This window comes from Acomys minous, assembly GCF_964271855.1.
Source record: "Acomys minous genome assembly, chromosome: 4".
NCBI lineage: Eukaryota > Metazoa > Chordata > Mammalia > Rodentia > Muridae > Acomys > Acomys minous.
This window is the reverse complement of record NC_140486.1, coordinates 85,958,911-85,974,905: the sequence shown is the minus strand read 5'-3', so window position 1 is coordinate 85,974,905 and position 15,995 is coordinate 85,958,911. Positions and strand designations below refer to the sequence as shown.

General features: G+C 46.3%; 1 protein-coding gene across 9 annotated transcripts in view; it reads right to left on the bottom strand.

Moving 5' to 3' along the window:
- CFLAR (CASP8 and FADD like apoptosis regulator) overlaps nucleotides 1-15,995 on the bottom strand; it is a gene marked incomplete at its 3' end in the record, with an annotated part of 66,330 nt that overhangs the window by 25,205 nt on the left and 25,130 nt on the right. For 8 of the 9 annotated variants that reach the window (XR_014778802.1, XR_014778803.1, XM_084779632.1 and 5 more), the window contains 4 exons: nucleotides 15,725-15,807; nucleotides 12,066-12,120; nucleotides 8,091-8,140; nucleotides 7,305-7,386 (listed from right to left, as the gene is read on the bottom strand). Coding sequence is in view for 7 of the 9 variants with exons in the window: in XM_084779632.1 (XP_084635758.1) it covers nucleotides 7,305-7,386; nucleotides 8,091-8,140; nucleotides 12,066-12,120; nucleotides 15,725-15,807 (270 nt within the window). Of the gene's footprint in view, nucleotides 1-7,304; nucleotides 7,387-8,090; nucleotides 8,141-12,065; nucleotides 12,121-14,824; nucleotides 15,808-15,995 lie in introns of those variants that run through there. The other variant, XM_084779638.1, reaches the window with a different exon arrangement.

Genomic DNA, 15,995 nt, shown 5'->3' with positions numbered 1-15,995 from the left:
GCCATAGGGCAGACAGACTCCATGTGTGGCTTAGAGCTGACAAATACAGGAAGGAACAGTGGGGTGCCGGGTTTGGAAAATAAAACTTGAGCAAAATGCAGAAGTCCCACTTCTCCTTCTCCCCACCCTGGAAACCCCACTCTCCCCCTCCCCCTCCCCCTCCCCCCTCCCCCCCCCCCCCCACACACAGCTCAGTAGTTCCAGCCTCTTTGTGGAAACCATGGATCGCTCCCTGGTCTTGCAGTTAATGCAAGGCTGCCAGTAACTGCTCCCGGGGCTAGGGGCTCTACCGCTAACTAACTCAGTAAAATGCCAGGACCGTACTCATTTAGAAACTCATTTTGAATTGGATAAGCAGACTCATCTCGGCACTTTCTAAATAAATATATGGGGTAAATAAGAGGAGATGCCTCGCCGATCTACTTACAGTCAGTTACTGAGTGCCCTCCGTAAGCCAAGATAAGTGCAAAACACGAGGTGGGCTGGAATTCGCAGGGTGGGTATAGGAAAGGCCATGAGGGCAAGGCCAAAATGGATTTCTACGTGTGTGCACATTTGGCGGTTACAGGCCAGCCTTGCGGGGGGGGGGGGGGGGGCGGCATCCTTTTATCTCGTTTGAGATGCTCTCTTTGCTGTTCTGTCATTGTGTGTGTCAGGCTAGCCGGCCCATGAGCTTCCAAAGGTTCTTTCCCCCATAGGAGGGCTGGGGTTGCATGCACTATGTGTAATGTAGTTTGTTTGGGACCTAGGGATTTGAACTCAGGTCTTCACATTTGTAAGCATGCACCTTTACCCACTGAGCAATCTAAGGCCATAAAACAGAGCTGAGCAAACATGGAGGTGTGGCAGGTGGCAGACAAGCAGCCACATGGTGTTTGTGGCTTCTTTAGGGACGTTAGGTGTATACACTGTGCACCTGGGAAGGGAACAAACTGCTGTGCCCCGAAACTTGCGTTTTACTAAGCTCCCCTCATTATCTTACCGGAAGCAGTGACAAGGAACACAGTACAGTCCCTGTCTGTCAAGGACTGTAAAACCTCGTTGAAGACATAAGGTTACAAACGTGACAAACATGTACACTTGATGGCTGAAACATCTCACTCACAGTTCAATAGGGTCTAAGGACAAATAAGCAGCCACGGTGTGGTGTGGGCTCAGGAACTGGGGCAGGCATTGTGGGAAAGGGTGTGATTTAAGCCAGAGTCTGAAAAACCAGGGCGGCGGGGGGGGGGGGGGGGGGGGGAGGGCAGAAGGAAAGTCCCCTAACCCATGCCCCTGAACAAAAGCCACAGATGGCCAGGCAACAGGTGGCCGGGAGCAGGACCATCTGCCGTATAGCCAACTTTGCATTTGTTCACCGAGGCTAGCCACGGCCGTGCTGCTCCAATCGTACAGTCAAAGCTATAAACTACTTTTTAAGAATCTTTATTGCTGAGTGGTGGTGGTGCACACCTTTAATCCCAGCACTCAGAAGGCAGAGGAAAGCAGATCTCTGTGAGTTCCAGGACAGCCTGTTCTACAGAGTGACTTCATTCCAGGATAGCCATGGCTACATAGAGAAACCCTGCCTCGAGAATAAGAAAAGGGCCGGGCGCGGTGGTGCACACCTTTAATCCCAGCACTCAGGAGGCAGAGGCAGGCCGATCACTGTAAGTTTGAGGCCAGCCTGGTCTACAGAGTGAGTCCAGGACAGGCAAGGCTGTCTCAAAAAAAAAAAAAAAAAAAAAAAGAATAAAGAAAAAACTTCACTAAATAAAGGTGACTACTGGTCACTCTGTTCTACATCCCATAATACCTGATCTGTAATTCTACCATCTCAAACAACACTCAACAACTTTGTGTTCTTTTCTCCCAACGAACTTTCTGGTAAAGGCTTTCAGGGGCTGAAGAGGCCTACCCCGTATCATGTGAATATCCGTTGAGCTTGCAACTGAAATATCAAAATACTTATTTGAAGGGGCTACCCTGAACCCCGGTACATGTACCACACTATCTTTTTAAACTCTAAAATAAGAGGCCCTCCAACAAGGGCCCGGTGATCTATACTTCTAAAGTACACCCTGGACATAGGCCTGATGAAGTGAGGGACTTAAAGGGAGATTTCATTAATAATGTTAAGCTTTTAAGTAATATCTGCTTGGATCAGAGGATACAAATGCCCAGAAAATAAAAAGTGCCTCATCTCCTCATGCTCCTGTTCCCAGACATGAACCATCCTCAGTGCACTGAGACGCGGGAGAGGCCCACAGGGTTTGTCTACCGCTCCTCCAAAGGAACATAGCGTCCTTCTACTGCATGGGATGTCACTTGCTCTTTGTCCCCATGAACAAAGATCATAGTCAGTACTCCACTTCCCCTTGCAGAATTGTTTCTATGATATAAATGTTATTACAAGAAAATGATGTTTATTCAAGGCTCTGCCAGAAAACCACATAAGGGGGCATGGAGCAAGCCCTAGCCTGCCACTGCAGGAAGAGGAAGTTCTTCACGTAACCCTACAGAGGAAACTGCAGTGTCTGCCAGAAAGAGTGCCTTAGTCAGTTAAACACAACAAAAACAGCAGCAGAGGGAAAAATTCTTCCTCTTAAAACCTGCAAATGTTTTCCCTGCCTGCAGATCAGGGTGCAGCTCTCAACGACTTCTCCAGAACCATGCCTGCCACCATGTTGCCTTGCCGTGTGGCGATAGACTAAACCTCTGAAACTCCAGCGGAGCCCAGAGTACCCCTAATGCCATCCCTATCCGTGCCGAGAGCCCAGGTGTGGAAGAGGAAGGCTTTGTTGTGGAGGAGAAGGAAGCTGATGGGCAACTGTACGCCCAGGAGCTGTCAGAAGGTCCACCCCATCCGCACATAGAGCAAGACGCAATGCTTTTCAGGAGGACTGGGGCTTGAAACTGAAAGTGGCCCAGGGAGCCCATATGATGCCAACAACATGCAAGGGAGCAATTCTCATGAGATTAAACCTTGGCTGTGGCATGCCCCACATGGGGATATGATGTATGACCGCAGCTGGCATTATCTGCCTCACTCCACATCCCTCTAGGATGGTGTTTGAAACAGGGCAGTCTAAGGATGCTGAGAGACTAAAGGTGTTGCTCTCTGCCTTGTGGGAGTTGGTTGTGTCCTCCAGATCAAGTTGTCTCCTGTGTTTTAGGTGAGATGTCCTACCCAAGGCCTCACTCCCAGTGGTTCCTCAGTGTGGGCTACAAACCGGGGTTAGCAAGGGTCCCGTTGCTCTCCCAGGGTTAGCAAGGGTCCCACTGCCCTCCCATTTTGTTGTTATTTTTGTTAATAGACTCTTTGGAGTGTGTTGGCATTTCTGTCCGTGTCAGAGTTGTGTTCTTTGTAAATAAAGGTAGGAAAAAAATAAAAATAAATTTACAAAAAAAAAAAAAAAAACCTCTGCATAGGCTGTCATGTATACAGGATTCCATCAAAACAGCCGGAGCCTTAAACCAGGCCTTTTATTGCCTAGGAAGATCAAGGCTAGCACACAGCTGGCCAACCAGGACCCAGCACAGGCCTGGCTTTGCTAGGTCACTGACACGGTTGCCTGGACACCATGGATACTTTCTTTAATTCTCTCAAATGGACATAATGAGGCCAAAATCCTCCAATACTGCTATTCGCCCCAAGAAGAGGTCACTGACTGTAAGGATTCTTTTCAAGAATAATTTACCAACAAGTAGCTGTGTCTGGCTCTGAAACCAGACTCCACCTCAATATGTGCTCCATGCCGGGCCAACCATGGTCCTTTGTTTGTAAAACATCCTTAATAAGCATTTAATAGACAAAGAGAAGAATATGCCTGTAAGTATTTGGGGGAGGGGCGTTATATAATATTTCGTTAAAGTCTGATTTTGTGTGTTTGGAGGGATGGTAGGCTAGAAGGAGAAAATAAATCCAAGAGACTATACTAAACTCTAACCTGAAAGAACTAGTCTTCAAAATCATGCTGCCACTAGAAGATTCCATTCTATCAGCACTACCCCTTCAGTACATACTGACCGAGTACCTATGTGCCTGGCACTTGCCCAGCTGCTGGTGACACAGATCAGCTGTAGAACTTACATCAGTGGCTAAAAGCATGGGCTTTGGAGACAAGTTTCAGAATCCCAGTTCTAGGATCACATAGCTCTACCCACGCAAAGCCATCAGCAAAGGACCTGGCCCACGCACGGGACAGCCTATCAGACGATACGCTCTGATGATGGTCAGTCGGCCCTGTGGCTGAGGGTTAGGTTCAGGGCCTTCATTTCAGTTGGCAATTCTCTTCTCTGCCTGCTTATTTTATGTGACCCTTGCACAGCAGCCAGATGCTAAACATTAACCGCTTGGAAAAACCAACCAGATAGAGGAAGTCCCACACAATATCTCTAGGTGAAGGGCGCTTGTTCTAGTGAGAGGGGAAAGAAGCCATGAAAAGCTTTTCCCAGAATCACAATCCGGGTCCTAAAGTCCTCACTGGGAAATGCCAGGAGGGTGAGACAGGGAGTTGGGGGGTGGGGGTGGGGCGGGGTACAGCGATGTGTGTGAACAGAATGCGTTCCTGCTGTTCTGAGCCTCACAAAGGGATCTGGGAGCTCTCAGCTGATGAAAGCTCAAGACAATCTGAGCAAAGCTACACCCTCTTGCTTCCTACTGACTGACTGACTAGCCACCTGAGCTGGGAGCTTTCCTAAGTGGCCTTTGATCCAACTGTCTGTTTTACACTCAAAGGCAAAGGGTGTATGAACCAAAACAAGCCTGCTTCTCAGAGAAAAAAAACCGTAATGAAGTGCCCTTTCCTGTAGGGCTAGGGCCACTCCAGTCACACACTCTACCTTTGAGATATTGGCCTCAGAAGGACCATATGGAGCATTTGCTGCCCGGAGCACCATTCTGTGCATGCGTGTGTCTGGGGGAGGGGTGCCATGTGTGAGCGTATACGTAGACATGTACAAATGTACACAGGTGGTGAGGACAGAGGTCAACCCAGATGTTTCCACCTTACTTTTTGAGATTCCCATTTGAAATGTGCTCCCTCCAGAGTAACTGCCTCCACTCCACCGTGCCACCACATGTGGGGGTATATGCCCCCACTTATCCCGGAGTGCAGCGTAGTCCTTAGGCTCCTTACTCATCTGAGAGCAGACTCGCTAAAACACAGCATGTTATAGCTTAGTAGTTCTCCACTTAAGTTAAACAAACTAAGAAAACCAACATTAGCTGGCGCTTTGTTCCAGACACTGTCCTATGTCCTTTATGACTTTACGCTAACTCCCAACCATCACATGAGGCAAGTGCTGTTATTAACCCACAGTCTACAGAGACGCTGCCCCAGGTCACAAGCTAAGATACAACAGAAGCATGATTATTAACATTTGGGCAAGCACACGCTAGGGCCCAGCTCTGAAGCTGTAACTGGAGAGACACAGGTATGCATTTAGCCCCAGCTCACAACTCAGGAACAGAATCCAGCACACGCCCTGGGTGTTGGTCATGAATAACCGCATTTTTTGGTTTTCAGCAGGTTGTGACTTGATCTTTGTGAGTCTCGTAATATAAAGGTAGGTACAACACAGAAAGCTGTGTCTTTTAGTCAGTTCCTGATGATGAATGAAACAAGACCAAACACAATCAAAAGCAAAAGGGAAATCCCACAATGTCCTTTAGAACAGTAAATGATTCACTGGGAAGCTACTTCCTCATTCTTCTGTGGATGCTAATAGCTAAAATGGTGTCTTAGACTCAGGGTTAAACTATTGCTGTAAAGAGACACCATGACCAAGGCAGCTCTTACAAAGGAAACATTTAATTGGAGGTTTGCTTCAAGTTTCAGAAGGTTAGTCCATTATTATCATGGTAGGAAGCAGGCAGGCCTGGCACTAGAGCAGCAGCTGAGAGCCTTACATCCTGATCCACAGGCAGCAGACTGGGCCTGGTGTGGGCCTTTGAAACCTTAAAGTCCACCCCAGTGACACACCTCCTCCAACAAGGCCACACCCACTCCAACAAGGCCACACCTACTCCAACAAGGCCACACCCACTCCAACCAGGCCACACCTACTCCAAATATGACCACACCTCCTCCAGCAAGGCCACACCTACTCCAACAAGACTACACCTCCTCCAAGGAGACCACACCTCCTACTCCTTCTCAGACAATTGTCAACAGGGGACTAGACATAAACATAGGAGCCAATGGGGTCATTTGCATTCAAACCATCACAAAAAGGAAAGGACCCTTCTCTATGCTGAGGAGACACGTTTCTCACACCTACCAAACTAGGACAACAGAAAGTGGGCCCGTAGCTGAAATCCTGGGAAATGCAGTTTCATACTTCTCTTAGACTCTCTTTTCACACAATCCCCCCCCCCTCCAAGGTAATATTTCAAACGCGTCATCTCTCTGACTCACACTAAGGATGTAGAGAGGCACGGAAGTCATGAACCGCAGCAATCGCTCCTCTAAGAGAAGGGATGGATGATTACAGGAGTGTTATTTCAGGCCTCAAGTCTCTGCTCCTTCTGTCTTGATGCATAACCAGTGAGTGAGTCAGCTTGCGTCAGACATCCAACAACCGAGGAAAACCATTCAGATCCAAACAGTGATGGCTCATAGGTCGATCAAAGGGAGAGCAGATCCAAGTGACACGTGGCTCAAACACTACCCACAGCCCTCTAAGTTAACGCAGACAACGTGTTTTTGATGGCCCCCAGGAAGGCTTTCATAGTCTGTCCGGGTGATAATATTAGAAACCAGGATGCCTTTCATTATAAATGTCTCTTGTAGTCCAGGACTACCTCAGTCACATTACCCAGGATGCACAGGTAAGACTAAAGTCACACTGACTTCCATAACTTATAACATGTGTTGTGTCCCCCAGGTTCATCTCCTGTTCCTCCTAACGCATAGCTAGACTGGTTTATCTATGTTCATTATAATTAGCTCCAGCCACCTGATTAAGTACTGACCAATAGGAAGTGGGTAGAGATGGCGCACGTCCTTCTCAGGCCTGGTCTCCAAAATCTGAGAGGAGATCCTCTACACAGCCTCTGCTCCCTCGCCTGTCCATCACATACAGAGGCCCCTCCAGAAAATTCCAAGGCCTCAAAGGATGATGGGAGCATCTGCCTGACCATATGGACTAAGAAGCTCTCCCAGCCCGATCCACAACTAGACCATGACATGGCAGAGAAGCAAGCGTCGTCATGGAGCAAGCTTTGTTACTGCAGTTAGTGTGCACCATGCTGACAAAGCCATCTTGCTTGGTTATGATCATACTGGAGGACTCGGTTAATCTGTGGCTTCCACACCCACCTGTGTCATTGCCGATGCAGTCAATGATCAGGCAGATTCCTAAGGGCTTGCTCTGCATCCGGTAACTCTCTTCGTGTATGTGCTAGAAAGAAAGGCAGGGTTAATTAGACACGTTGGGTGCTTCTCTGTTCCCTTAAGGTCTCACTCAGGAGCCGTCTCTCCTTTTGGATTGTCTTAAACATCCCTCCAGCAGGTGAATCACTCGACGGATATAACCTAGAGTCATCACAGCTGACATCTCCCATTAGTGTCAAATGTCTCCTCTATTGCGGCAATGCTCTTAAGACAAGCAGCTATTTCAGTACTCCATGCTAATGAGAATTGTGATCGCTTTATATGTGTCTTAGCTTTGCGGAATAAAGAGAATTTGAAAGAGAGGAGGAAGATGGGTTGTGCTGTCAGAGAATCCTAAAGCAGCAACAAGAGATACCCATCTAAGCTGGCACCAACGGAGGCCTTCCACTGTCCCCTCTTAAGAAGAGGAGGTTGTCAACCCAGACAAAAGCCCCCAGGGCATGATTGAACCAAGGGTCACTTGTATGTTCAGTGGCCACCTGGCTGAGGCGAGAATTTCCTGCATCCCAAAGCACACCATGCCTCCCACTTGGACATCAGTTTTCTTCGCTAAACCCAAGGTTCCTGGCTGATAAATTCCCAGAATTATGTACAGGGACCCAGTCGCCACAAAGGATTTTTAAGAACAGTTTTGGCTGCTTGTTTTTTGAGATGTCAGAGTTCTAGTGGATATCACGCGTACAATACCAAATCAGAAGAGTTATTCTTTACCGGAGGCAGAAAAGCTCCTGATTCCGGGATGGAGGTCTTCACTGGTCTTCCTGGGGGACGAGAGAGAATCGGTTACAAAGCAGAGCTAAGCCATGCCCGTGCTGGCTGAGTTCTTCCTATCAGGACTGCTTTCCTTTGCCCGTTTCTACCTACTGATTCTTTCTCCAGCCCAAAGTTCCAACCTCACCTACAATAGCCTGGCCCAAAGGAAAACTCAAGAGCCCTGCTGTCCCAGGGCTATGCAGAAAACCCACAAAGTGAGAGTAAGCCCTTTACCCTCCTCCTCCAGGTGACCACCAGGTGGCTGGTGAGTTTTTAACCTGACAAGGAAAATTCAAAAATGTCCCTTCACTATATACTCTATACCGATGGTTCCCCTATGTGTGCCAAAGCTACGGGCGACATCTAAAGGGAACAGCCTTGGAGCATGCGGGAGGTGCGGGCGGGGGTGGGGGTGGGGCGTATATATGTGCCCTATGTACAGAACAGATGGCTAATGTTTACATCGTTCAGTGATGCTGGGAGATGACGGAATGAAATGTCAGCGGCAAGACAGAGCTTAGCGAGCCTGGAAAGTGCTGGGGAGCCCACGGCAAACCCTGCCGCACGACAACGATGAGTCACTCAGCCTGCACAAGTGGGGGAGCACTAGGTTCTGAAGCCACAAAAGGGCTGGCTCGCACCCTAGTGCCTAGGAGCTGTCACGCCGCCACCTCATTCAGTCTCTAGGCCAAGGCTGTCGCAAAGTAAGAAATGATGTCTAAAGATAGGGAAGGGAAAAAAACCAACCTTCCCAAGTGTCTGTAAGATTTGGGGGTTACGGGGCCGGGGAGTGTGAATTGGCTTGTTTTGTTTTTCTTTTGTTTGTCTTTGTCATTGTTTTTTGGTTTGAGTTTGTTTTTGTTTCAGAGGTGGGTTGTTGAGATGTAGCCCAGGCTGGCCTGTTTTTGTTTCAGAGGTGGGTTGTTGAGATGTAGCCCAGGCTGGCTTCAAGCTTGCTCTCCTGCATCAGCTTATGAGTGCTAGGATTACAGTCCTGTGCTATCACACTCTTTGAACCAGTGTCTGTCTGTCTCTCTCTCTGTGTATGTGCGTGTGCATGTGTGTGTGTATTTGTGCATATGCATGCACTGTGCAGGTGAAAAGAACCCCTGTTTTCTCATGTAGAGGTCAGAGGTTGGTGTCAGTATCTTTCTTAATCACTTTTAACTATTATTATTATTATTATTATTATTATTATTATTATTATTATTATTATTATTATTGAATCTCTCACTGAATCCAAAGATTAACTCCTATAGGCTGGCTGGCCAGCAAGCTCCGGGGATCCTCTTGTCTCTCTCTCTCCACAGTGCTGGAATTACACGCATGCACCACCGCATTCAGCTTTTTTATATGGGTGCCCGAGACTGGATTTGGGTCCTCATGCATTCCAACTCAGAGATCGGACTGCCTCTGCCTCCTGAGTGCTGGAATTAAAGGCATGTGCCACCACTACCTGGCACTTCTAGAAGTTTTAATAAAGTAATAAATCATGAATTTAAAAAAAGTAATGTATGTCAAAGATATTTATTGACTGACTGCTTACAATGGCCCAGGCTAGGAAAAACTTAAAGAAACAAGCATGAAGTTGGTTACAATACACATAAATTACATACTTTACAATGTTTAAAAGGCTAAAGGTGATTGTTATGCATTTGACATACCTATGCAAAATATTTATTTTTAAGTGGAGGATTAAATAATATGTACTTAATATAGACTAACATATACAGACATTTTTCTTGTTATTGCTCCATAAAGAATAAAGTACAAAAACTATAACATTTCCTTTGCACCAAGCATTATAAGTAATCCAGAGATGGTTTAAATGTAGACAAGGATGAAGACAGGTCGTACACAAATGCTACCCCCTGCCATAAAGAGACTCAAGCATTTGCAGATTGTAGTACCCACAGGGCATCGTGAAACAAATCACCCAGGGACACTGAGGGACAAGTGTGTATACATCTAGATAAAGATCAAGAGGTTTAAATCAACCCCGAGCACTTGACCAGCATGTCTGAGGTTCTGGGCTGACTCCCCAGTAGTAGAATATAAATAAAAGCATGTAAGTATCTAAAGGGTAATTAGCAATTCCAGTACTTTACAGAAGGGTGGTTTCGAAAGGCCTCCCTGGGCTGTGTAATGAGACCCTGTCTAATAAAAATTAACAACAGAGCAAAGTAACGCAAGTGCTACCTGTAGCTATCTTTGGTATATGAAATTAGGGGGGGAATTTTACTCAATTTTCTTCCATTCTAACGATCATTGTTCATTTTAACAGAACAGAAACCCCACAAGGTACATTACAGACAGTATCCTGGCTACTGCCAAGCCTGCTGTCTCCTTGGCACGCACTCAAACTATTTTTCCTTATAAAATATGAGTGTGACATGCCTATCGCAGTGACATGTCATCTCAACTGAAGATTTAGAAGGAGCCATCATGACCTTTCAGTAGGAGCCAGTTGGAAGAGTCCAAATTGACCTGGCTTCACTACTTTTTTTTTTTTTTCCTTTTCTTTTCGAGACAGGGTCTCTCTGTGTTAGCCTTGGCTTGTCCTGGTCTCGCTTTGTAGACCACGCTGGCCTCGAACTCACAGCAATCCGCCTGCCTCTGCCCCCCAGTGCTGGGATTAAATGCCTGTGCCACCACTCCCAGCGGCTTCATTATCTTAAGCTTCTTAGGTTAAGGCCAACTTAACCAAATGCCCTTCCTTTTATTAGTGAGTCAAGTCCAGTCAAAGCAGACACGTGGCTTTCCTGACAGTGCCACCAGGTGCTAGGAGCCTCCAGCACTCACCCGGACCAATCTATGATAGGGAACACATTTGGTCTTATGTTCCTAAGCAAGCCAGGCGGGTCTCCCGGTTTTTTCACTTTAAACAGCATTCAGAGTGCTAACTCTTCCGCCTCGCCAGTGTTTTAACAAACAGGCTGTCACTTCAGGAATTAATTCCCTTCTCAACAGTTTTCGCTGGAGAGAGGAACATTGGGTAGGGAGTGGCAGCAGGCGTGAGCTGCACCATCTGGCGAGTCGGGGTAAGATGTTTCTCAGTTTCCAGGAGCACACGCAGCCTGCAGGCTACACAAGCTGCACCCACAAGGCTTCCTTCCCATCAGGGCGCCATTGCACTCAAAGCACTCGGAATGCCCCACTTGTGTTTTGCCCCCTCACTGAACACACAAAAGGTTCAAAGGCCTTAGGTAGCAGTGTAGGCCGCCCTGCCCCCGCCCCACCCATCCCCCTGGCCCCCCATCCCCCACCTCCCTCATCGCGACATAAAGTCCTGCTCATGTTGGCTTGAAACACACGCCACCTCACCAGTATTAGGCTGAGTTGTGACTCCCACTTTATAAAGGCCTCAGTGCAACAAAGAAATGCCCCTCCCCCGCCCCCGGGATGTTACAAGCCAGGCGGTGGGGCATCCCTGTAGTCCCAGCATTCAGAAGACTGAACCAAGTGAACTGCCGTGAGTTTGGCACACTAAGTCAGGGAGCAACCAGAAGTGTCGACGAGCATGTGTTTACCGCTCCTTGAGCGCTTAATTAAAATATGTGGATAAAAGACACAGCCAGCTCTAAAATGGAACTTTCCCCTTTTTGCTTTTCTTTTTCTTTCTTTCTTTCTTTCTTTTTTTTTTTTTTTTTTATATGGCAGGGTCTCAGTATGCTGCTAAGGAGGCTGGCCTTGAACTCTTGGGCACAAGAGCTCCTCCTGCTTGAACCTCTCAGGCAGCTAGGTCAATAAGCATGGGCCACCACACACAGCGATGTGTAGATTGGTTTTGTTTTTTTTCCCCCAGTGCTGGAGCTCAAACCCAGGGCTTCATTCATGCTAGACAAGGGCTCTCTCACTGAACTACACCTCAGCTCCTTGTACTTAGGTTATTAAACATTTATAAAGAACAGATAAAAGACGTCGATGGCTTACTTTGAACGCCAAGGGGTTCCACAAATCTGTGCTCTTTCCTCTGCCCGTTCTGGAGCTTCAAATATAAAAAAAAAAAAAAGAAGGTCACACTGTTAGCTCCTTCAGAAGCGCACTATGTTACACCTCTTTAAATAGCTCAATATTTTTACACAGGGGGGGAAAAATAAAAATATCACCTTCACGGCTACCTAAAAATGAACTGCAGGGACTGTTTGTTAACTCCATAAATCCCACACTGTATTGTCGAAGATCAGATCACTCTCTCAGTAAGAGCTGAAAACGTTTTTGAAGGAGGAACTATATCAAACGTGCATACTAGACTGCCTCAGAATGGCTCTAAGGCAGCCGTTACAGTGCAGCACAGGTGTTATAGATGCCCCCTCCCACTCTAGAATGTGCTGGGACCTCTGGTTGGCATTTAATCTATTCCATTAGCACAGGGGCAAAGCACAGCACGGCTACAAGTGTGAGTTTTAGGTCATCCACCTCTGCCTATGAACCCTGCCTCTGCTAGTTCATTCTCATGTAGCCTTGGGTGAGTCATTTTACCTCCCTGCCTGCTTCTTCAGCTGCAAAAATGAGGAAGGGTATGGGGGCTGGAGAGATGTCTAAGTGGATAAGAGCATTGTCTATTCTTCCAGAGGTCCTGAGTTCAATTCCCAGCAACCACATGGTGGCTCACAACCATCTGTACTGGGATCTGATGCCCCCTTCTGGCCTGCAAGTGCACATGCAGACAGAGTGCTCATAAATAAAATAAATAAAACCTTTTTTAAAAATATAGGATCTACCATGTATATGGCAGTTTTGTTTTCTAATGTAGATGAGTGTTTTGCATGCATGTATGTGTCCGTGTATGTACCTGGTGTCCATGGATTGGATTTCTGGAAAGAGCTATAGACAGTTGTGGGCCACCATGTGGTCTGCTAAGAGTACAGCCTGTACTCTTCAATGCTAAGCCACCTCACCAGCCTCAGCCAAAAGGAGCATTTATGGTGTTTAAATATTCACTGACCCCCAGCCCAGTATCGCACACATGGAAGTGCTTTACAAATGTCTATCCCCAGAGCCCTGGGTCCAACCAGCAGGACCAGTAAATAAATAAGTAATGTCCGATTATGGCTTTTTAAAAGATGATTTCCGAGCTATGAAATCAGTGATGTGTGGATATGATTCCTGACTATCAATAAGTCTGCATAAACCACTCCGGCATGAAAGACCGACCTGACCTTTCTCTCCTCTCAGAGCACGGGACCTCGGTAAGATGGCACCACATCTTGTCACCGGCTGTCCATTCATATTTCAGCAGCAGCTTACCCGTTTAGCTATCCTGACCACAGAAAGAAATGCGATACCCACTAAACTGCATCTGAGGCTACGTACGGCTGTGTGTAAACTGAAGACATGCACGCTGTGCCCCCTCCCAGGAATCCATGGCTCAGCCTGATCACTGCTACCCCGCCCCAAACAGAGGCACATTCACTTTTATGTGCTATTGAAAAGGGATCAAACCAAAGCTAGCCTCTCAAAGCATCACAGCGCATAACGTTTCTGAGTTTGCACTACCTCAGATTCTCCTGTCAGGCAAGAATGCCACTGTAGTTTCTGAAGCACTTTTGTCGGCTTTGTGAGTCCAGCTATAACACATTTATATAGGCAGTTCCTAAGTCTTGAGAGAAAGTCATCAGAGTCACATGTCCTAGTGCCTGCTGACTAAGAGAGATCAGGTCACATGCTAGATACGGCAAGTGTCAAGGGAAATGAAGCCTGGCTTCCGAGCAGGCTACACAGACAGTGAAGATGCTTGGCTGCGTTTGCAGAATAGAAACACGTGGAAGGATCTGATGTGAGAATGACTGATAACGCGAGCTATAATAACTAGGCAGTGGGAGAAAGAGCTCAGAAAATCCGAAAGGGTTGAACTGTGACTTAGTGCTGGAGACAAGAAGGACAAATTAAAAGCTGTCCCTAAGCGGTCGTTTATAGATATAACAGGAGACAGTGGGATGAGCACAGGCCAGGCCTGGCCTGCAGGAGCTAGATGTGGACAGTCACTATGGTTTTAGACGTACACATCCTGATTCTGTTGACTGAGTGGGTGGGGACAGTACAACCTTTACCAGCCATTTAGTTAGCTTTGCAAGTCTAACGCTCAGTGTTAGCTCTACCGCTAGTGTTCTCCAAGAAACTGGTTATAAAACAGCTATGATGTTTCCATGGTACACATTTAGAGAAGTGTTTATAGTTCAACCACAAAGCTGCACTCTGGTCTAAGTGCCCATGTCAAAGTGCACATGACTTCACATGGGGTCGGATTAATATTCTACCACTGGGTCTCATGATAAAAGATTAGCCAGGGCACAAGCACAAGGCGATCTGTGCTTCTTGGAACACAACCATAAAAAGACCGTGAGGCATTTATGATCCTCAACTAGAAAAAGAAACCTCTTCTGTTGCATCACTCAATAAAAGTTTGCCAATTTTCAAAGTATTAAGACATACGCAGTAAAGAGGCAAGTGGGAGGCTGGAGAGACAGCTCAGAGGTTAAGAGTGCTGAGTTTTGGAGGACCTGCGTTCAGTTCCCAGCACCCACGCTGTGGTTCACACCTGCCCGTAACTCCAGTTCTAGGGGGGGTCTGATGCCCTAAACACACATGGTGCACATAAATTCTTGCAGGCACACATGCATACACATAAATAAAATAAAGAAACAAAATATTCTTAACAATTTGTTTTAAAAAGGAAATGCACAAAGAGGTTAAGAATAAGGATATTTATTTTGTAACATTGTTTCTAGTAACAAAAGAATGGAAGCAGTCTATACACCAGCAAGAAAGAACTAAATACAATCAGGTTTATGCAGAAAATGGAAGCCAGGAGCCGTCCTGTGTCAGCACTCAGGAGACTGAAGTGAGGGGGGGCGGTCAGTGTAAGTTCAAAGCCAGCCTGGGCTACATAATGGATTCCAGGCCACCTTGGGTGAGATCTTGTCTCAAAAGAAAACAACCGGGGGAGGGGGGAGGGGCAGAGGAGGGAGGAGTCATTCAAAAGAATACAAATAGCAATTAAATAGAGACAATTTCATATGAACCATCTAGAACAATGTCTAAAAATTCTCTGCTCAGAAGAGTAGGCGTGGTATGCTACCACTTGTACAAAAGAAGACACTGTATGTGGGTAGACTACCTCTGATGGTTATAGAGGAAACTGGTCAAGAATAGTCACCCTAACAGAAAGGAACTGGGACATGAGTATTATGGGATAGTAAGATGACACAACTTTAAAATCTCTTTAGGGGCATTTAACTGCTAAGTGCATCCTATCAGTTTTTATTTTAAAAGTTGAATCTTCAAAGAAACAAAATATGAAAAAATATTAAATTATATAAATAGACACATTTATTAATGCCCACAGGAATGAGGTTAAGAAAAAGCTCCTCAAAATATTTACAGTAGTTGGTACCTAGGTTATAGATACATGAGTGATTTTCTTGTTTTTTATTTCTTAAAATTCTCCAAATACATTATTTAAAAACTACAAAGGTTTATAATCATAAAAAGTTGTTCAGCTACTACAACACATAAAATGAGATATGTGTTGTCATTACATGTCTGAAACTGGCTCATGCTGATACTCCGTACACTGGCTCCAGACTCACCCTTGAACTATACAATGACTCCTTGATGCTCAAGTTTGGGAGAGAAGCCTGAAGAGAATTCATATTTGATTCTGCTCCTTGACCTATAAGGACAGAGAAAGGGGTAAGGTGGGGTAAGGGAGAAGGCTGGCCCTCTTTACCAAAGAAAGAAACCAAAAGTGACCTTTTCCATGAGGTTTAATGAAACACAGCACACGTGTTAAGACAATAATCAATCAGGCCTCGTGACACCGCCCAGAGAAAGATGGTGGTGATCAGTTCCAACACATAG